The sequence below is a fragment of the Sinocyclocheilus anshuiensis genome, unplaced genomic scaffold (assembly GCF_001515605.1).
Source record: "Sinocyclocheilus anshuiensis isolate Anshui unplaced genomic scaffold, SAMN03320099.WGS_v1.1 scaffold1143, whole genome shotgun sequence".
NCBI classification, from domain to species: domain Eukaryota; kingdom Metazoa; phylum Chordata; class Actinopteri; order Cypriniformes; family Cyprinidae; genus Sinocyclocheilus; species Sinocyclocheilus anshuiensis.
This window is the reverse complement of record NW_015546123.1, coordinates 1,046,757-1,069,720: the sequence shown is the minus strand read 5'-3', so window position 1 is coordinate 1,069,720 and position 22,964 is coordinate 1,046,757. Positions and strand designations below refer to the sequence as shown.

General features: G+C 37.0%; 2 protein-coding genes, 1 long non-coding RNA gene and 1 pseudogene across 3 annotated transcripts; 3 read left to right on the top strand and 1 right to left on the bottom strand.

The window, feature by feature from the left end:
* Positions 1-1,988: 1,988 nt before the first annotated feature.
* On the top strand, positions 1,989-7,777 carry LOC107701007 (thread biopolymer filament subunit gamma-like; annotated as a pseudogene).
* Positions 7,778-11,773: 3,996 nt separating this feature from the next.
* On the top strand, positions 11,774-13,800 carry LOC107700981 (C-C chemokine receptor type 9-like). The gene is made up of 3 exons (XM_016502863.1): positions 11,774-11,865; positions 12,122-12,189; positions 12,342-13,800. Exons 2-3 carry the CDS (start codon positions 12,139-12,141, stop codon positions 13,377-13,379), a joined length of 1,089 nt encoding a protein of 362 aa, XP_016358349.1. The 5' UTR covers positions 11,774-11,865; positions 12,122-12,138; the 3' UTR covers positions 13,380-13,800.
* Positions 13,801-15,206: 1,406 nt separating this feature from the next.
* LOC107700980 (uncharacterized) lies at positions 15,207-18,390 on the top strand. Its single transcript, XM_016502862.1, has 6 exons — positions 15,207-15,506; positions 15,800-15,857; positions 15,943-15,971; positions 16,284-16,355; positions 16,753-16,835; positions 17,273-18,390. The coding sequence occupies exons 1-6, from the start codon at positions 15,414-15,416 to the stop codon at positions 18,294-18,296; spliced, it is 1,359 nt and encodes a 452-aa protein (XP_016358348.1). The 5' UTR covers positions 15,207-15,413; the 3' UTR covers positions 18,297-18,390.
* Positions 18,391-18,651: 261 nt separating this feature from the next.
* On the bottom strand, positions 18,652-22,793 carry LOC107701004 (uncharacterized). The gene is made up of 2 exons (XR_001635598.1): positions 21,769-22,793; positions 18,652-20,523 (listed from the first exon to the last, which is right to left on the bottom strand). It is a non-coding gene; the product is annotated as an uncharacterized LOC107701004 (long non-coding RNA).
* Between the last annotated feature and the right edge of the window lie 171 nt (positions 22,794-22,964).

Below are 22,964 nucleotides of genomic sequence, written 5' to 3'. Positions count from 1 at the left end.
TTTGCTCTAAGGGGCCTTTTGAACTACTAAGGTACAGTTTGATGTACTTTTTGTCTTCCAGCCAAGTTCGTCAACAGAATTTTGCTGGTTATTTCTGCATTATAAACAAATCTACTGTTATATTGTAAACCAAGGTGGATTAACCTAACCTATGAGTTTGTCTCTTGTAATAAACCCCAAGTATTAAAATATTTAGTAATGGAATAAAACCTCTTCCTCCTCTAAATAACCCTGGGAGAAGTGCAATGTACACTTCACACTGTTATGACATTCAAAGAAATTAAAAAGTGTCACATTTTCCACTGAACCAGATACAATTCCTCATCTGATAGGAAAACAAAAGAGTGTGATTTCCCCTACTCTTTCCCTGTCATTTATTGTTCAGGGGATTTTGTAAATAACATAGATATTTTGTCTGATTCTCAATTTAGTTGTCTTTACAATACAGTTTCTCATCAAATGATACTAGTTAGGTTTTCTATTAAATTTTAATTTATTTAATGTCAATCATATAGTTTGATCACAGCTGAGTTTGATCATGCCATGGGCATGTCATGAGTTTGCAAAATGAGTGAAGGTATGCTTCACCTGCCATCAGAACAGGCACAAACCTATCAGTAGAGTCTGCCCTTGAGACTTTCAAGACCAAACAGATGTCTGCTAGATTCCACTTTTTATTAATGTCACTGATACCAAGCACTGACCTTATGCAAGAGATCTGTGATAATAGAATTACATAAAGGCTGGAGTTGACAGATTTCACAGAAAATTGCCTAGTGTGTCACTAATCTAAGCTTTTTTTTTTTTTTTTGTAGCTTTGTTTTAATTTGTCTCCTAGAATCAAGGCACATGTTTCTGTGTAAGTTTGTTGCATGTTCCTCAGTCCTTTAGTGTCTGATGTTTTTTTTCTGGAAAAAATATGGTATTTATGATAACTGTTCATATTTTCAATTGTTTTCAGATTGTTCAAAATCTGTGGTTAAAGCTAGTGTTCTAGAATCTCTTTTAACTGAATTCCACACAACAATCTGGTAAAGATACTTGATGGAGTGGTGATTTTTAATGGTAAAATAGCTTGTGAAATAGCTCATAGATTATTTATATAATAGTATTTAAGTATATAGTATTTATTATAGTATTCATATTTTTAGCTAGTGTTTATTTTTACATTTTCAGTTTAATTTTATTTCAAGTAATTTTTTTAAAAATAAGATTTTTTTCTATTTCAGTTTTAATAATTTTATTACTTCAACCATTTTTAAAGTTTTTCATCTAATATATACTGTATATTTTATTTAATTGAACTTATATATAATTTACAGAAATTACATGTCATAGTTTTAGTTTTAGTTAACAATAACAACACTGACAGATTTTTGTGGAGCATTATACACTCTTAGAAGAAAAGGTTCTATATAGAACCTTTTTGGCATAAAGGGTTCTTTGGAGTTGAGTAAAGAACCCTAGGGTTCTATATAGAACCCCAAAGAACCTTTTTTTTTAAGAGTGTACTATAAATCAGCATTTATAATGTCATTTTCCTGTGATTATTCTCTGGCTCAAAACGTTCTGTGGTTCCACAAGCAAAGGTTTTTGGGAAAGTATTTTTGAATTTCTTTTTGGTGACATTTCTCCAGGCATTTAAAAGAGATTAAGGCCATTTAAAATTTCTGATGGGGAATTAAATCTAAGTATTTAGTAAGGTAAATGTGTATGACACCTTTGAAAAAAAAAACTTGGGTGATATTCATCATTCAGCAGCTTTCACTGAAATACAGCATTTAGATTGAAGACCCATCCTAGAAGGAAAATATGCCTGCAGGTCAGAATATTTTGAGGTTTAATAGACAACCGACGCCATACTTTGCCACTGAGACAAGTTACAGCTTATTCTTTCTGTATGGAGTGTCTCTTTTTGCAATGCCCTCGGTCCCTCAAGTGTATTTAAACAGCGATCATTAGTCTCTCGCCCTGCACTCTCCGCTCAGTTCTGATCCTTCAGCCTTCTCTGATCCTTCAGCTGTTCACCATGGCTTTTTCCATTTCCTTGGCCTCCTCCAGGATGTCTGGTGGATATGGAGGATTTGGTGCAAGTGGTGGAGCAAGATTGGGTCTGGGTCTCGGGGGTGGTTCTGGCTTAGGTGGAGGTCTTGGCCTGGGCTTTGGAGCTGGTGGAGGTCTCGGTCTTGGCCTTGGTGGAGGTGCAGGGGCTGGTGCAGGATTGGCACTGGGTAGTGGTGGCGGTGGTGCACTGGTTGCCAGTCCTGCATTCGCAATGGGTCGTGCCGTTGCTGCAGGAGGACTCGGTGCATGCGCCGCTCTCGCTGTCGGTCCATCATCAGGTGTTGCTGTGGCCCCGATACTCTCGAGAGCGGCTGAGAAGCACACACTCTCTGGGCTGAATGACTGTTTTTCCACATACATGGCCAAAGTACGGGGGCTACAGCAGGAGAACGCAGCTCTGGAGGCCAAGCTGTCCCAGCTGACTGGGGGGACGGATGTGTCTCAAGGGTCATCTGTGACTGCGATGATAGAGTATGAGGCCCAACTGAGTATCGCAGCACATTGGAAACTCTCACTATCGACACCGTCAAACTGGAGATTGAGCTGGACAATGTCCGTGGAACTGCCCATGAACTGAAGGCTAAGTGAGTGTTTCCTTTTCTTTTTTCTTTTTTGACATTAGACCTGGTGTTTTCTTTTTTTATGACATTAAAATTTGTAGGAGTATATCTTAAGATTTTATGATATAATTACATGTAAAATGTATTTTAATGTTATTCAAACACCAGAAATATACAACATATTGCCAATAAATAAAGTGTTAATTTGGATTTTCTCCAAGGCTTGACTTTGAAAAAGGAGTGAAGTTTCAGCTTGAGTCTGATATTGCTGCCATGAAAAAGGTGAGAAGGATGACATTCAGTCACAGAATGTATATTGAAACCGATCTGTTATTGACTTAAAATGTAAAACTTTGACCACACATGTCTCTATACCTTTTTTAGGACATAGAATTGGCCTCTGACCTGAGAATTGATTTGGATGCCAAATACTCCAGCCTGAAAAATGAACTGGACTTTGTCAATAAAACACAAGAAGAGGTACAAATTAAAGATCTGTGTTGATTAAAATCTGAAATGCATGCAAGGAGCAATCAAGATAATGTAAATATTTTTATTTAGAATCAAATTTATTTATATATCTATTTATTGTTTTTCACTAATTAACATTTAAACATTAAAAAAATGCAATAATAAATAAAGACATTTCTTGTGCTCACCAAGGCTACATTTATTTGATCAAAATACAGTAATAGCAGTAATATTGTGACATTATATTATAATTTCAAATGACTGTTTTGTATTTAAACATATTTTAAAGGGGTCATATGATGCGATTTCAGAGCTGATCCGTGCTGTTCGCTGAGGAAATACATAAACTTCGCGCTGTGGATCACCGTATCGGCTTTCACCGTGGACGAAGCAGAGTCCAGCCTGGGGTCGTCACATGTGGTTGCCGCAAGCCCTCCGGATGCTCCTTCGTCCTGGTAGAGTAGACTACAATGCCGGCTGTTCTGACTCACAGATTGTAAGTACGTTTTTTATATTTAAAGAGTTTTTATATTTTATATTTTTTATATTTAAAGCGAGTTTTATATTTAAAGCGAGGGCAGTGTAGAGTAGGGCTTGTTGTTTGTCATTTCTCCGATCACAAACGCAGACATGGTTTTATGTTTACACGGCGCGATGCAACGCAACGCGTAAAAAGACAGTATAAATCATTATAATCCATAATTATGTCCCCACTGGATGCAACGAATGCCTCGTTTATAATGGGTTTTCATGTTTTTGAATCGTCGCTCCGGCCTAACAGGGCATCATCACAGTATGGTAGGTCACAGTATGTGATTTCCGTCACATGCTTGAGGTATTTTGCCAATCATAACGCACTGGATAGCTGGCCAATCACAGCACACCTTGCTTTATGAGCTTTGTAAAAATCGATGCGTTTCAGAAGGCGGGGCATAGAGGAGAAACAATAATGTACAGTATGTGGAAAATAATGTGTTTTTTGAACCTTAAACCACATAAACACATTTCATTACACCAAATAATGTTCTTTTTAGCAGCATCATATGACCCCTTTAAAATGCAATTTATTTCTTCAGTGTCATCCACAAAGTTCAAAACATTTATTTAAAATAGAAATCTTTTGTAGCGTTTTAAAAGTCTTTGCTTTAAATTTTTTTTTAATATTAATACATTTTTTATTAATTGGTTATATCTGTCACTGTAGGAACTGTCATCTCTGAAATCTAAACTGGGTGCAACAACAATGGACACTTCAGTCTCAATGATTGAAATAGACACTGGGAAGTCCTTTGACATCTCTGCAGCTCTCAACAAGATACGAATGGAATATGAGAAATCTGTGCAGCAACACAGAGAGGAGGCTGAGGCGTATTACAAACTCAAGGTCTGCACACAGGAAGTGCTCACATAATGTTTTGATAATTTTGGCATTCCAAATAATAGACCTTATTCTACCTACTTATGAATCTAGATGGATGAAATTCAGACAGCCAATGCCAAAAACACAGAGGCCGTGTCATCGACTAAAGCTGAGATCACAGCAGGCAGGAAAGAGCTGCAGACGCTGAATTTAGAGCTTCAAGGGCTTGTGGCGGCAGTAAGTGTTTGACTTTTTAAATGATGCACATTGAGATACAACAGATGTGTGATGTTGGCCAAAGCAAGACACTTTTGAAAGAGATGTGCAATTTAATCAAGGTATTTTTTAGCAGTGTTCAGATGGTAAAGGTGCTCAACAGCAGCAGTTCCCTTGAGAAACTGCATTCATCAGCAGTGTGAAATGCTTCAGGGCAGGTTCTCAGCATAATAAACATCTCTTGAATAAATCACAGCTGTCTGAGACAGGAAATAGATGACATAGGAAGTGGTTTATTGATCTCTGGCATTTCATATTGGCTGCAAAAGCCCCAATGCCACAAGAGTAGCTGAGATGCTGCAAAAGAACCAATTTCCCAGACAACTCTCGCTTCAAGAATTTGACATCATTTACAATAAACTGAGTGTCTGAGAATATGAGATATCAAAGTGCTTTTGTGAGTTTTTGGCACTTTTATGAAGCTGTATGGTAAAGTTGTACGGTAAAGTTCTGGACAACAATAAAAAAACATTATTCTTTGAAACATAACATACTCTGAAGAGTTCAGATGCAAAAGCCTCTAAGTGCCATCATCATCTAAAATGAGCATTTTTATCAGGCTCCTATATTTATGTTCAGTTATTTTACATTAATAGCATAGAAAAAGACCTATACAATGGCACTGAAGTAAAATTACTGAACCTAAGCATAGGAGCCTGATAAAAATGCTAATTTGAGATGAAAATTTCAGAAGGCACTTAGAGAATTTTGCATCTGAACTCTTCTTTGAAGTCATCCAAAAGGAGAAAAACAATGCGTTTTTACAGGAGATTGTTGTTTATGTTTTTCAGAACATGACTCTAGAGCAGAGTTTAGCAGAAGCCCAGGCCCAGTCCAGTGTGGGTGTTGCTGAGTACCACACACAGATCGCTAGCCTCACATCAGCCATAGAAGTGGCTAAAGCAGACCTTCACAAACAGATCCTGGCCTACCAAGAGCTGCTGGACATCAAACTCGCCCTGGACGTTGAGATCTCCACCTACAGAAAATTGCTGGAAGGAGATGACTTCAAGTAAATATGCCATAATCATATGGGTAGTTCACATATAACATGCTTTTGATTAATTCAACACCAGGAATTTAGGTCACTATTTACATAAATTTAGAGTACAAGGGAAAGTGTCTATTTTAGGTCAAGTTTTTCACCATAATCACATTTTTGCCTTTACTAATTTATTTTCAATTGTGATGGTCAGTGGCATGAAGTACAAGTATTCCATGTAGTAGCTTGATTATAGTTTATAATTAGTATCATCAAATAAATGGGAAAGTATTACCATAACACACTTCTAAAACTGCTAGAAATCATGTCCAGTCAGCTACCTTTAAGCAGTTCGGGGTGATACATATAAAGGGATTGTCTTTAGATTTGTATTGTTTGCTGCATTTTTTCTTCCTTTCAGTTGTACTCTATTCTTACTTCCAGGGTGTCTGAGTTTACAGAGTCGTCCTACACTTTTTCAGGTGAGAGCCGCTTTTGTAAGTTTCAATGTATTTGACTGAATGGAAACCAAAAGCTAGAGCCAGTTTAACAAATAGCAAGAAAGCAAAATGGATGGTATCAAAAGCATCAGGGGCAGTCATCAGGGAGTTTCCTGACTGCTTTGGAAAGCTTTTGTGGTCAGACGGTTGTATCTTACTGAGTGTTTGCTTGGTAACTGTTAATCAAAAAACTGTTATATTTATGAGCATACATTGCATGACTGCTCAAACCAAAAGAATGTGTCTGCTAGTACAGCTATGAGTTTGATTTTTTTAATGACGGAGATGACATAGAAAGATCTCCCTACTATCTGAGATAATAGAGAGATAGATGACCAAAGTTTCACTATTCTGTCACCATTTACACACCCTCATGTCATTCCAAACCCCCCATGACGTTCTTTTCTTCTGTGAAATAGACAAGGAAAATTTTGAGTTCAAGTTTTAAAATGTACATCATTATTATTCACTGATAATCACTGTGACTGGATCATTGATTTAGTGAGAACCAGATCAGTCCGATTTGTTAATGAATCATTTAGACAGGTTTGTGAACTGGATACGATTCATGTAAAAGGTCTGATTTAAAAGAATTAATAATGGATGGAATATGTTATCAAGTCGCATGGACAATATAAAATTTTTCTGTTTTTTAATTGCCATTTTTGTCTAGCTTTGCAGCCCCAGTCCTCATTCACTTTCATTATATTGAAAAGAGTGGTCAAGATACGCTTTAAATTTCACTTTTGTGTTCCATGGAAGAAGGAAAGTCATGTGGATTTGTATCTCTGTCCCTTTAAATATACCCTACAATTACAAAATTTGGCCTTGAAGTGACAGCAGATAGGATGATCATTTCTCTTTTCCCTTTTTATACACATGATGAAGTGACGCAGTTGTTGACATCTGAATTTTGATAATTCAGCTAAAGTGAAGATCTGTGGTCTTTATGAGGAAAACAGTGCATTAATCCATGACATATTGATACAATAGAAATAGCATCATAAGATATGAAAATTCAATAGAAATAGCATCATAAGCTATTTTATTGAAAAGTAAAGTCCGGGGGCATCTGCGCTTTTCCATCAGGGAGGGCCCTGCCCCACACCAGCTCCCCCAGGGACACCCCCATAACCCTGCCCCAAAGGACATACAAACTAGATACATCCTGACAGGCAAGTTTGACTCGAACATGCAAGGGCAGTGTAGGACAGAAACTGCTTCAGGTTTATGAATGTTATGGATCCCTTGTCTTTTTCTCTCTCTGTTTATTAATGTGCCTGTCTTTATTTCCATTGTCCCTTTTACTCTACCAACAGCTGGGCAAATAAAGGTCAAAGAAATGATTACAGGTACATACGCAATCATTTCAACCATTTGATTTGAAGTGGAATTCTGTTTGTGGAGTTTTTGAGCTGCCCTTGCATTCGCCATGTGACTTTGCTGTACTCATCAGAACAATGCCGGCATGTGACTTCCCTCATCTTTCCTACACAGAGACATCAGTCATCTCTGATGCAGATGATACTGAATCCTCTTGAATGCTGGGAGGCGTCCAGTCAACGCAGTCATGATGAGTGAAGAAGACCCCCAGCCCAAATTTGTGGAGTCCCATCTTTGTTTCTCCAATAAAGCTGCATTTTGGATGAAATCTTTTGTTTCATTTTTCTTAGTATATAATGCTAAGGCATTCAGTACCAGTTTACTGCAAAAAAAGGCCTCATTCACATAAAAATAATCATAGAATTTTAGCATAAGCACAGAAAAACTCAAAATGAACGCCAGAGAATTATTTTTGTCAATCTGAGTCATCTGAATGAATGGAACTGAATGAATCAGACTTTTCAATACTACATATGAGAGACAGGCCTGTTTAAGATGAACGGATTTACTAGAATGAATAGGATTTTTGTATTGTACAAGAGAGTACAGTTGAGGTGAACGTGTTTGATTATTCCCTGGTTGGGTCTGTTAGGTCCCTAATGGGACGTAGTGGTGGTAAAAAATGCAAAATTATATTTGAATGCTTTTGCGTTCTCATGCAATATGCTTGTTGTTATATATATGTTATGTTTTCCACCCATCTCATATTTTTTCACCCCATCATTTAGGGGCTCCATAAATATGGGCCATTCATTACATTTACATTTACTTTTAGACATTTAACAGACGCTTTTATCCAAAGCGACTTACCAATGAGGACAATGGAAGCAATTCAAACAGAAAAGAAATGTGAGACATGGGAGAGTGCAGTACATTTTCTTTTTACTTTTTAAAAGTTCAAAAGTTTTCTTTTAACTTGGAAACTTTGGTTAAACATGTCTGTGTAGCACGTTTACATAAAAAAAAAATTCAGCGTAGTGCAAAAATGGCCCTTAAAAGTATAGTTCACCCGAAAAACTTTTTTCTGTCGTTTACTCACCCTCAAGTTGTTCCAAACCTGTATGATTTTCTTCCTTCTTTTGAACATAAAAAGAAAATGTTGGTAAACAAACAACTGACGGTATTGACTTCCATAGCATGGAAAAAATAATATGGAAGTCAATGGCTACTGTCAACAACACTGCTACATTGTTCAGCAGAAGAAAGGAACTCATACAGGTTTGGAACATGTGAAGGTTGAGTAAATGATGACAGAATTTTTATTTTTGGGTGAACTATCCCAAACAATCTTGTAGTGTTTGCTTGTGCTACCTGTGCTTGTTGGATGAAGTAGCTCTTTACTACGATGATGTTATTGAAAAATGTAGTTAGTAAAGTTAGTAGTGTTACTCCGCAAAAGCCACCAGAAGTATGTGACACTTGTGTATTTGTGCTTTTAGTTGGTTCAATAGTAATATTTTTGAATACATTTTAGTGTGAACTTAGTGGTGTATTACTATTTCTTTAGACACAATGATGCTATATAAACTCCTTCAGAAGTTTAGTTGCTCTCAGACAGTTGTTGTTAGAAGATTTCATGTTGCTCTATCGAGAAAATTGAGGAAGTTATGCTTGTGAAATCAAGCTACCATCATGTCATTTGTTTTTCTCACTTTTTTTTTTTTCCATTTTAATTTTTCACTTTACCACACGGGCTCATGACACTGTTCAAAACATCATGTGACTTAAAAGGGTATAATGGAAGTGTAGGCACTCAAACAAACAAACCCAAACAGATCTACATCTCAATTCAACCTTATTTTAGAGCAGAGAGTTAGAAAAACAAAAAGAGGGAGTGACTAAACCTAAACAAGCCACAGATAAGCAGCAGGCTAACAACCTGAAATCTTTCTTATGTCACTGCATATGTCAAATAATAGTATTAAAATGCATTTTTGGGTTTCTGCAAAGTGTATGAGTGAATTAATAAACCCTCTAAACTTAAAGTAACAGTTATGACGGGGCGTGTGATTATGTGCTTTGCTCCTCCATATAGCCTTGTGGTCTAGCATGTCGTGCAAATATCCACCACAGAATGTTCTCAGTAGTGCAAGGTACTAAATGACAAATGTTTGTTTTCATCTCGCCGTGCCACAAACGTTGCTAGGTAATGCAGGTTTGTCATGCAAACTGATGTACCAGGAGGGATACCACCTAAATCAAACTGAATTTCACATCAGTTTGCACTGATTTAAAGCAAGATGTGAAGGCAGATCAGCTTCTGTTTACACTTCAAGAATGCCTGCATCAGTGATTGATCACTTTATAACTGTCTTCAGTTCAGTGAAATAAGGAATCTGTAAAAGTTAACTCTTTTTAGCTGTGTTTAACACTGAAAGGAGGCAGTCTAACATGAATCACATGCTACCTCCTCAACGTTTTTTTTTTTCCTTTTTCGAGTTTAACCAATCAGGGCTCAAACCACAGTTTGAAGAAGGCCTAAAAACTCAGATAAAGAGATATGTGTGTGTGCATGTGTTTCGTTTGACCTGGTCACCGAAAACTGTAAAGAAAGAGGAACATTTGGTGGTTGGTTTGTATAACGGATACCTATAGAAGCCACTGGGTTTAATTATAGACATGTAGAGAAAGTCAAAGCCCATCACCTCTTGTAATATCCAACCGCTACCTATTAATGCGAATCAATACATTGAACAAATTTTCACACAAAAGGAAAGTTTTTACCAGCGCAAAACACGTTTTGGTCTTATCACTGTAAATCATGACTAGAAATGAGCGATAAGATAAATTGTGAAATCAGTATTGCATTCAGAAATGGCAGCAACAGATCCAAGATAACCTAAAAAATCTCGAAAATGTCTTTGTGAAGCCATCCAACAGCACAACCTAAAACTATCTTGTGCATCTATGCTAAGCTTGACAGTTGTTTGTTGCAACTTGCACTCTTATATCAAATATTTTACATTTCATTTTTAATTGTTCGAAGGGGGAACGTGCTGTGCTGTGTCTGACGTGATAAAGAGGAAATGTGTCCTTCAACACAGGATATGACATAATCGTGCACATAGAATAAGTGAAGTATATGTGTCTGGTGAGACAATATTAACGATAAACAGGATGTCTGGGGCACGAAGATTCACACTTGAGCAAGGAAGCATACACGCAATGACGATGTGTACAAACTTTCAGCTATAAAGATATCATCTACTTGTGTTGTTTGTGGTGTGTGTAAACGTAAATTAAAAATATTAAAAGTTAGTTACGCTAAAACTTCAAGCATTGTAGTCATAATGCTTAGTCAGGGCATAGTCAGGATCAAAAGTTTGTGTGTATCATCTGTGTTGCGCAAAAATATTGGCAAAAAGTTCCTGTGCATGTCATTGCTCGATTTCGTCGGTTAATGTATGGTCAGTGTTTTAATTGTGCTATTAGAATCTGAATCCTGTCATGTCACTGACAATGTGACTGACCACAGTGACTAACAAACCTTGGAAAAAGGGAAGATAATGGTAGTTACAGGTGCTTCCTTGTTTTTTTTTCTTGTATTTTAATCAAGAGAGATGACAACAAGAGTTCAGTATAGGCAAACTAAAAATCTAATAAAATGAAAATGAATTTAGATGTTATTTTTAATCAATTTAGATGTATAACATCAGAAATGAGTGAACAGGGGTACCAACATTCTTCCCTGGATGTCCAGAGAGAGACAGTATACATAAGGCATGCATAAGACATTCACTCTGCATACACAATCTCTCAAGTCAGAAAAGATGGTTAAGGTGCGGGTGGAGGTGCTATTTAATTTCTGCTTATTATTATTTTTGAGCAGAATGAAGCACATTTTAGTCCTGTGCGTGCAATTATGTATCTCCACAGATAAAGCTGCATAATATTGAGGAGCGTTCTCACACACGTGTGTGAACAAGTGCATCACATCTAAAACTCATTACGTTTGTGATACATGTTCAAAAATAAAATTAAAACAATATAGTTTCCTCTTTTACGTTGTACTAATAAAAATGGCTCATAAACAAACATTTATGATCTGCTGTTGTGTTTGGAGGTGGATCTATGAAGGAGAAAAAAAAGTGTTAAGGTCTTCATGCTTGTGCGTCACTGTGGTTAAACCTCAGACCTTAAAAGCTTCTGCAAAACAGACGTTTTCCAGACGCCGCCAAAAACAACGTGAAAGTGATCTTAGCGATCGGGAAGACAGCAGACAGCAGCTCATCTGTATTACTAGAACCAGTTTTTCTCAAATAACGTAGAGTAAGTACTGGCTTTAGCTGTCTTTATGTAAAGGAACATAAATTGAGAATGATAACAAATTGAGAACTGATAGTGTTTAATTTCATTTAAACAGAACAAATTCAAAAGTCTGATTAATGATATGCATTGTTTTTGGTTGTGGATATTTGTGAATATAATATTTAGTGTACTTTGACATGATAAAAGTGAATATTTTTTACATATTTATTACATTTTTATTATATTATTATAATATCATTTTTTTTACTTATTTAAGAATAGAGAAGATCAACAATGAACATAACTGAGTCTGCGACCCCGTTCACTGGGCTGACTTCAGAATATGTAAGTGATATCTGAATATTTACTTTAAGTGCATGCTGTCTCATTATAATGTTTGTCATTTTTCTAAGATCAACAAGACTGCAGTTTAAATGCACAGTATCAGGGTTAATAAACTAAAAGCTAAGTAAGACATGCTTTACTATATTTCACAGGATTATGAAGATTCTCCCACAACTATGGGTGATTATGAAGACGGGTCAATATGTGAGAGATCATCAGTGCGAGAGTTTCGAAGGTACTATGAGCCTACTCTCTACTGGATAATTGTGATTCTGGGAGCCATTGGCAACACTCTGGTGGTCTGGATATACACATACTTCAAAAATCGCCTGAAGGCGATGACAGATGTTTATCTACTGAACCTGGCTGTGGCCGACTTGTTCTTCCTCTGCACTCTGCCCTTCTGGGCCGCCGATTCCATCTACGGTTGGACCTTTGGCTCGGCCCTCTGCAAAATCGTCTCTGCCATTTACAAAATCAACTTCTTCAGCAGCATGTTTCTACTCACCTGCATCAGTGTCGACCGCTACATAGTGATTGTCCAGACTACCAAAGCGCAGAACTCCAAGAGGGTTCGTCTCCTGTACAGCAAACTCATTTGCGTGTTAGTATGGCTCCTGGCGGCTGTGATGTCCATTCCAGAGTTTCTCTTCGCTCGTTTGAAAATGGTCGATGAGGGCAATCACTTTTGCATGATGGTCTACTGGAACAATGAAAACAATCATACAAAAATATTGGTCCTGGCTCTCCAGATCTGCATGGGCTTCTGCATCCCTCTTATAGTCATGATCTTCTGCTATGCCAACATCATCTGCACCTTGCTCAAGACGAGGAACTTTGAGAAGCACAAGGCCCTGCGGGTCATCCTGACAGTTGTGGCCGTGTTTGTTGTCTCTCAGCTTCCGTACAACGGCATGTTGGTCTTCGAAGCCACTCAGGCAGCCAATATGACCATCACAAACTGCGAAGAGGTCAAGCGCTTTGACATCGCCGCCCAAGTTATGAAGAGTCTCGCTTACATGCACAGCTGCCTAAATCCGTTCCTTTATGCCTTCGTTGGAGTGCGTTTCCGAAAAGATGTGATTCGAATTTTCCATAGCCTTGGCTGTCTTCCAACCCTCAAGAGCCCCAAGATGCCACGGCCCTCTATTATGTCAGACACAGAGACCACCAATGCGCTCTCATTGTGATCAGTGTCAGAACACTGTCAGTGAAGTTTGCTTAGCAAAAGCTTCTGTTTTGCTGCAGGTGCTTAGCATCTGAGTTTCAAAGCAGAAGTCTGAGGTTCCATAAGAGCATGCTTGAAAACATGCTGTCTGGCAGAGGGTGAAGTAACCTGCTCACCACAGTGAGATGGCTGCAGCCTTGAATATTGCATAACAAGAGTTCTCTTTGTTTGACTGGGCCATTAATATGAATGTCAAATCCACAAACAGTGCTGTGGCAGGGAAAGTGCAAGGTTACTGTTTTGTCCATTTAACTGTAACATTATTTTCCATCTCTTGTTCAGCATTAATATCTAAATGTTGTATAGCAACATGATTTGTCGTGTACGAGCACTGAATTTCTTTTAAAAATATTTTTCTTCCCAAAAATTATTAATGTTTATAAATGTTATTATATTATGATATTTTTGTCTTTTTATTGCTGCAAAAGTAGAACTGTGAATGTTTTTATTCATGGTTTAAAGCCAGTTGTGTACATTCAGGGTATTTGTGTCTATGTTTTGTTTTTACATCACACCAAAAAATAATGTGTATTTGCTGCTCCTTTTGTAAAACTTCAAACAGTATATTAAATACAAAATGTCAATAAAACCTGCTAAGCAGGCTTCCTAATTGTAGTCTTATTCCCTTTCTTTCATACACACACACCTATGCTTAAACACATTTTCTCCATCATGCATTGATATCATTAGATACAGGGTCAGAAAAAAGGTGCAACATTTTTTTCCCTCATCTACCCCTAAATGGTGGCTTAAGGGTATCTAATAGACTCCCTTTATGGCTAAATAAGTTAATAAATAAGAGCTTTTGATGGTACTTTTCCAGTGGCAATTATCATTTCACACTTTCTCACCATGTCTTATTTCTATTAATATACAGGTGAGAATAACTAACAACTTTTAAATGTGATACTAGTCATTAAAATCTGGCAGACTGCCACAAATGCGTACTGTGGCAAGGACTGTTGGGACTATGACATACATTATATGTCTGGTTTACTCACTGTGGGTGTTGTGGGGAGACACATATAGGCTACACTCACTAGAAAACAGACACGTGCTTGCACACACCATATACAAGAATTTCAAAAATCAACACACAACACCCTCAAAAAGTACCTTGAATTCAAAGTGATGCACAATGTCTACCTTTGTACATAATAACTCTACCTCATCTACTGATTAAAAAAACTGCTGAATAAAATGTAGTCATAACTTTGGCTTTTTATTTTGGTTTATTTCTTTATTTATTTTTAATAGTAAACAGGCTACTAAATGTTAAAGGCATTGCAGTTCCTTTGCTGTTGAATATATTTGTGCAGTGCAGACAGGGACAAATAACCACAAAGCACAAACACACCTTAAATCTGTCTGCCTGCTCTGCGCACGACAGGAAGTGACAGACAAGCCAATGTATGTTCTGTTCTTTCCACTGTGTGCAGGTACATGTGACTGACGCTGGCTTTTCAGTCACTGATAATCTGAGGTTAAATATGACATAAAAATAAAATTAAAAAAATACATAAAACATAATAAAAAGGATAAACACTACACGCACGGTGTGACGTATCAAATCTACAAGCTTAATTCAATATTTTGGTCAGATGTTTGTCTTTAAAACCCTTTTGTGTCTATTAGACTCCGCCTAGCGATGAACATGCACATTTTTTTCCAAGCATGAAATATGTTTAAAATGTTAAACAGTTTTTTCGGTGTTTAGGATTATCCTAGCACACAGATTATAAAACTAGAATACACGTGGACTAAAAGGCAGTGAAGGGTTGCCATGGTTTCAGCATTCCATTATTTGTGTTGGAGGAGGAAGTCGCATGTGCTTTCACTTTTGACATAGGCTATATGATTACATTTTGACGAGATATAATGAAGTTCACTCATCAAAATTCTGCGACCGCCGGGAACTTGGACGACAAAGAAAGAGGAACACTTGGAAGAACATTCCACATGTTTTTATCCGGTCGAAAGGATCAATGATTGTTCTATGGAAAGCACGAGGGATAAAAACAGCAGGAAGTCGCATAATAATGGAGTGGCTTGCAGCGCACCTACTAAATACCCGTCTACTGCACCTACTGTAAGTGGCAGTAATATAAATGTTAAATGCACGTAAGGAAGAAAACAATCACAATGTAATATGTAAATAGAAGAAAACCGAAAACCAATCACATGTCAGTATGCAAATTAGCATGACATCATCGCTTACCTGCTGAAAGTGTCAGTGGGAGACTTTGAGGTCAATCCAAATTTGAAATGGGGTCTTCATAGAATATTACGAAAAGAAATATGAGCGGTTCACTAGCACATCACTGACTAGAAGTCTGTCTGTACTTGTCATGTGAATTTGGCTTATGTACGTAATCATTTTAGTGTAACTGGCGGGTCCAGAGCAGGTTTCGGACAGATCTCACTCCACCACCACTTGAAGGTGAGTGCATGTCTACGGCACACTTTTCATAGTTTCGTTCCAGACTTGCAGGGATGTTTTATCTTGACAGCTTGTTTCATCCCAGGTGCCTCTTGGTCAGCAGAGTGTGATAAGGTAAGGGGTTTATTCCTATGAATACGACCCTTTATATGGGACCCAAAAGAAACAGAACCTTTATATTATCATAATCCAGTAGTTGCATGTCATCAATTGGGGTTTTGGGGTAAATATCTTGTTTTAAACTTTGAACCTTCACAACTTTGTCTTTGCCAACAAAAGGTTTCAAATAGTAATAAATAATTTTTATCTCTGCTAGTGAAATGTTTTTAATAGACATATTACATATAACTAGTGTGTCCACAGAGGTAACTTTAGATGACATATCATTTGTCTATTGACACTCTTGTTTGAATATTCTGTTCACAGGACGTCTACATTACTCAGTTAGTACAGCGACTGGAAAGTCTGTACATGTCTGTGGCAGTGAACACACAACAGGTATCAATGTTTCTTCTGCATATGAAGTTACTTTAGCTGCGACTGTAACTTGAGTATTATTTAATTTATATATATATATATATATATATATAAATATGAATGTACAGTAACTCCAAGGTGTAATAAATGTATTTAGACACTTAAGCTACACTTAAAATGTCTGAATGTTATTGCATTAGATAATAAAGTATCAAACCAAGTGGCATTTCTTAAAAAAATATAAATAAAAGAAAATAAAAATGATAAAATGTAAAAAAAAGTAGTGTTCATTTCAATGTTTGATATTTTGTGACATTCAGTAACAATGATACATTTGTAAGTAATATGTGTGCAAATAGATAAGTCTTTGTATATTTCAATGAAAATCATAAAGATTGCAATGCATTTTATTTTGCAGGGATCTTTGGTAGGCAGCATTTCTAATGCCTGTATGGCACAGGAACCACCCACCCATTGCAGCCAAACAAAATCATCCAAAGTGTAAGTAGATACTGACTTCTTACTGACCCATCATGCATTGCCAGCCAGATGACAGCCATTAGTGTGACAGGGTCATCTAAGTGTAAAGTGTTTTGAAATATCAATCCTAATTATGCTGGCAGTGGCAGTATTATTTGCAGTAGGTGTTCTATTATGTTTTTTTAATTTAATTTGCGTTTAATGTAAAATGAATATCTTAGAAATGTAGATCAGGACTTGGCACAGAGACTTGATGTGTTTGCCAGGAATCTTAACCTTTTGTTGAACTGGATGTAGCTTAGTTTATATCATGCTGCAACACTAGACTTCTCACGCTTTGCCAACCTGGAATTGATACTCCATGCCACAGTGCTTGGACATCTATTGAAGAGGTTACATGGCATCTAGAGAAATATTTCTCTTGTAATTGCTGTTTCTGTACAAATTATTTTCTTCAGCTCAAAGCAACATCATAAAACCCAGTTAAGGATGCTGTCACACAGATGGCAGAGGCTTGGTCTTCAGCCTCCAATCCTCTGGGACACACAAGAACACATTTCCCAACATAAACCTGAGGTAGAAACCAGAATAGAACTGGAAATCCACCCCATACAGGTCAGACGCATTGTTTCTCCAAGGGGCGTACGACCAGATGAGATCAAGGCAATCAGTAATTCCCTTTGTTGCAGATCCAATAATGAACCATCCGAATCAGTCGAATCTGAAAACAGTGACCTCTCTGACCAAGAGAAAGACAATAAACCTATATTAAAATGGGAAACTGCTGTAGAATTGGACCTGAGGCCAGACTCATTTGATAGAGATCTAGAACTTGCAGAAGGAAAAGGAGAGCAAGTGTATCCTGAGGTTCTTCCATTTCCACTCAAAGATCTCAACTTTAGTCAGTTACTATCCACAGCAGATGATCTGGATAGCCAGCACAACCTGTGTTTAACTGACCCTGGTCTCCCAGCTATGGCTGCTCGCATGATAAAGTTGGAGAAACTTCAAACTGCGACTATACAGAAAGAACAAGGAAAAGCAGCCAGATCTCGTCCAGCAACTGCTTTGGTTCAAAGCGCCAGTCGTCTGAGACATGTGGAAAGCCCTTGTTCTCAGGTAGAACACTTCAGGACTAAAGGAAATAATTCAGGTTTAGAAGATGTTACAAAACGCACCCTCTCTACAAGCACTCATTCAAAGTCTATGCAACGTAATCGCCCCTCGCCAAATTCTGGGAAGATGTGGATTGGATTTCAGCAGCCACCGGCTTTACCCAAGAAGCCACACTCTGGTGTGGTCAAATTAAAGAAGACTGAAGCCCTTGTTCAAGATCTTGTTCATTCGAGCATGTCACCAAAATGCAATAGTCCAAATAGTTCCAAGAGATGCAAACCCACAAAGAAAGCCATGCCAATGCATCAGAAGACTTCCTCTGAAAAGACTAGTGTTCCTGCTAAAGCTCTTTGCAAGAAAACATAATTATTTTCAAGGTTTTTAAGCTTGAAGATTGACAGTGTGTAATTACCTGTGTGCATGTTACTGTATTTATTGTTCCAAATTCAATACAAGTTGAGCTCCATCAACAACATTTGTGGTATGCTGTCAGTTACCACAGAAAAATAACTTCAGTTTTGGGGAAAAACATCTTACACAGTAACCCAAAACATTTCTTCAGTAGCTCTTTGTTTTATTTGTGGGCTTTTGGGTGCTTTTTATTGATATAGTCAAGTGATAAGGGACATGCTCTAACCACATGCAGCAAAACTAACTGTAATAGTGTTATTAATTTATCAAAAGACTTCTACGTAAAAATGAAACAAAACCAGACAATAAGTAATTTTAAAATTCACCATTTATTAATATTCTTGTGAAATATTGGCTGTATAATCTGACAAAAAATGAACATATTGTTATGCTGTGCACAGATGTCGGTAATTTCCCCCTTGAATGGATAAGAAGATGAGCTCTTGAAAGGCACTTCAATAATAGAGTAGGACAGCAGCTGGCCGTCAGGATCTCTCTCACACTTGGGAGTCACATGTGGCCATGAAAGTAGGGAAAATTTGAACACTTACCCTGAAAATAGAATTGAAAATGGTTAGTTGTGGTTAAAGGAACGGTTACTTTTGTGGACGATATGCAAACATGTATTTCTGAAAAAGGAAAAGCATTACCTTTTGGTTGATAAATCTGGAATGTTTAATACCAGATTGTAACAATGTTTATGTACGTTGAGTCAATTTATTTTATTTTAGGAACTTGCATTGTATATATGCATTATATATGGTGTATGAATTATAAGAATGAATTGCTTATAAATTGCAAATTTAGGAGGTATTTATTGGGTTTAGGCAAAAATTGGCTTGTACTGCATGAATACATTTGGATTTGACTACATTTATTTAAAAAAAGAACAAAACAGATTCAGTAACTGTCAAACTTTATCACAGGCTAAATGAGGAACTACTTATTAAACCACATACTATATTGTCAGCTTAAAATCAACAGCTTAATTCTCGTAAGAGCTCGCTCTAAAACAGAAACCTTTTCCAGATGAGATTTCCTTTAAGAGTCTTCTTTAACAGACAGCATCTACAATACAGAGAATAAATATACCAGTATCTTGATACATTACAGAAAGCACACATTCTTGAAATATCCTGGGGAAATACACAATCATCAGCCGACACAAAAGGTGACTAAATCAGTCCATTTAGGTCTTGAATATAAAACGGTCCAAGAACGAACCTCTGTGGTACACACCAATGGATAAAGTCAATGCAAGGTCCTCACAAAGCTGAATATGGATAGGTTATTCAGTGATCATTATTCTGTTGTCTTTTTCATTTTTCTTTTCTTTTCAATGTTATATTTCATTGAATTTACACATACAAAATACAAGGGTTTTAAATACAGAAAAATATATAGCTGCCTTTATATTTATCATTATATTTTGGGTGCTTGGCAGTTAAAAAACCCATTGTATGCTGTCAAGTTCATTGATATCATCTCATATCTACAGCCCAAAAAGCTGGATTAGAAATGTAAAATAAAGGCATTTATCGATACTACAGATGAGATGAGAACATTAATCCCATGAGAATCAGCCCTCTGAACTGGCTGTTCATTTCTAATCAGATCTTTGCTTTGTGTTGGATCTAAACATGCCTTTAGGAGTGACCTGGATAAAGGGCCTTGAAGAGGTCTCGTCCCTTTGAAAGCAGAGGCAGGCAGGAGGATGATGGACAGACATGTCTCCATTGGCCAGAGAATATACTCGAACACAGTGGGAAACAGTGGGAGAAACAGCACAAACAGCAGTTAGTGTCAATGAAACAAAACCCACCATAAGGTTCCAAAGACACTGAATTATGTTCTTACAGTGTTATTATGATTAACTCAAATGAAATGCTTGAAAGACAGACAACTTGTGGGAACTCTAAATTCGTGTTTTTTTTTTCATCACAAAACAGCTTTATTTTTATATTGTTTAATGATAACAAATAATGTGAATTTACAATAAATTCTAATTATTCCATTATCATGCAGGACAGGCTTTGCAAAAAAAATAACAGGCAGATAATTCTTCCAGCATACTTTATGACCGGTCTATCTTTTAGATTTGGAACACAAGGAATTGAGATATGAATAAAGAAGCAATTACCGCTTGTAACAAGCAGATTCATAGATCAGAGCAGGAAAACCCCTGTATCAAAAGACAACATGGTCACAAACACAAGAACAGTCACAAAAAAGACATCTAAATTGCCTACGCATAATGAAAAACACCAGAGGGTTTGTACAGTAGTGCATTGGAATCCATACATATTACATTTTCTCATGCATATTGAAAAGCACTCAATAGATTGTACAAAAACTATGACACATAAGTGTGACAACTCTGAAAAAGGTGAGGTATGTCTATCAGAGGCAGCACACTGAAGGTGCTTAGTCCATTGCAACTACTTGGATTTACTCTTACCCTTAATGTCAACCGTAACCGGTTCCTTCCATTTTTGAGAAAGCGATAGTCAGTCTTTTCATTCATACTGACTGTTTTGTCTCTGTGAGAAACACCACAACAGAAGCTCTGTTCCAAAATCTAGTGAAGCTGCCTCACTACCTATTGCATACTAAGGCAGCACCTCAAAAGTGAATGTTTTGGAATGCTCTACATAGGTTCTCGATTGCAATACTATATCAAACATAATAAATGCACGTCATTCAAAATTTGAGTAAAATTGTTTTTCATTTGACACTTTTTTATAATGCTTTTCAGTATTGCACAGTGTATACTACCATTCAAAATATGGGGTCAGGAGGGTTTTTTTTTTTTGGAAGAAATTAATACATTCATTCAGAAAGGTTGCATTACATGGATGAAAAAGTGACAGCAAAGACATTTTCCATATTACAAAAGACAACAAATAAATGCTGTTCTTTTGAACATTCATCAAAGAATCCTAAAAAAGGTATAATCTTTTCCATAAAAATACTAAGCAGCACAATTATTTTTAACACTGAAAATAATAAGAAATGCTTCTTGAACACTGAATCAGCATATTAGAATGATTTCTGAAGGATCATGTGACAGCAAAAACTGGAGTAATGGCTACTGAAAATTCAGCTTTGCCATCACAGGAATTGTTAATTGTAATAATATAATAATATTACTTTAAATATATTATATTACATAATATTATTTTTAAACAAATAAATAAAAATTAAAGACCCCAAACATTTGAACAGTAATATAATATATCTATGATGCCTCACTAGGCTTTGGTACAGAGCAAAAGGGTGACAAAAGGTTTCAATGCATGTCCATTTCTCCAAATTACATTTTGTAAACATGCAGGAGAAGCCTTAAGGGCATTATGATGACACTTTATTTTGGGCTTGAAAAGAACGCAAAATATTGTTCCCGTTTGTTTTGGAAGGATTCGCTTACCTTCAGTGTACCGATAGAGGTGTACAACCTGCCTTTACAGAGGCCTTCCCTGCAGACCAGGTCAAGCAGGACCCAAGACCTCAGATTCTGCAGAAACACACCTAGGGCAAGGGGCATGCCGTGGGCCTGCACGCCAGGTTGAGTTCTCACTCTCACGCCTAAGGGAGGGTGGATATAGACAGCATTTATGCTGGTCTTAAATAAGTCACACTCTAAACAGTCCTTGGTGGTTAAGTAATATTTGGTTTACATAAAATTGTAGAATTTTACATCAAATATAAAGTCTGTGAACCTAGCACACAAATGGATATTTTTACACTGAACATTGAGCATAATATCAAATATATTTGACATTATTATTAGCAAGAAGCTGTGTATAAAGCATGCAATCTTAACAATATAGATTATCTTGAAAGATTTTCTCTTTACAGCTTTTAGGTCTTGTAGGTCATCTAATATAGGGTGACCATATTTCAGTTTTCCAAAAAGAGGACAGTGGGGGCCGGAGCAGACGGGGGAGATGTGATGTGTGATTGGTGGTTGGGCTTGTGGGTGGTTTGAGGGGGGTTATATAATTTCCAAACTCAAAATATGTCATTTCCATACCTAAAATACATATTTTACAGTCACTGTTATGCAGATTGATCATAAAGCTAAAAGGCTTCTTACCAGTGGCAATCCTTCACAAAACTTAACATCTACCACAGTTTATCAAGGGTAGAATGCAAAATGTTTCAATGTTACAAGCATTTCAGTCAAATGTAATTTATGCATTATTTCAAACCTTTAACCCACAGGGGAAATCAATATGGCAACAGTAGCCCAATTCCATGGGGAAAAAACGCGGACTTGGCAACCCTGCATCCATCAGATTTAACTGATCATGGGTCGAGACAGTAAGGAGAGATGACTGGCAGATGCTGAAGGATTTGCTGCTCAGCAGATTGACAGATATCTGATCTTATAAGATGTGCTTCCTTTACACAGAGTGCGCGTGATCGCCAAATCGAAAGTGAAAGTAAACAGCGAACGCTCATTCATAAGAGATTTAAATACTCTGCATACTGATAGCGGCTCCCTGATGCGCGAAAATTACATATGCAATATTATAATGTTTGCGTGAGCAGGCAGTGGGGATTAAGAAAACAGTCCCGCGCAGGGCTTTAATACAAAAATGCACACGATGAATGGCGACT

Bases quoted from the DNA above. Each gene is read 5' to 3' on its own strand.
- LOC107700981 (XM_016502863.1), top strand. From the start codon at position 12,139: ATGAACATAACTGAGTCTGCGACCCCGTTCACTGGGCTGACTTCAGAA. The intron at 12,190-12,341 runs GTAAGTGATATC...TATATTTCACAG, and splicing joins CTGGGCTGACTTCAGAATAT to GATTATGAAGATTCTCCCAC.
- LOC107700980 (XM_016502862.1), top strand. From the start codon at position 15,414: ATGGAAAGCACGAGGGATAAAAACAGCAGGAAGTCGCATAATAATGGA. The intron at 15,507-15,799 runs GTAAGTGGCAGT...TAATCATTTTAG, and splicing joins ACCCGTCTACTGCACCTACT to TGTAACTGGCGGGTCCAGAG. The intron at 16,836-17,272 runs GTAAGTAGATAC...TATTTTCTTCAG, and splicing joins CAAACAAAATCATCCAAAGT to CTCAAAGCAACATCATAAAA.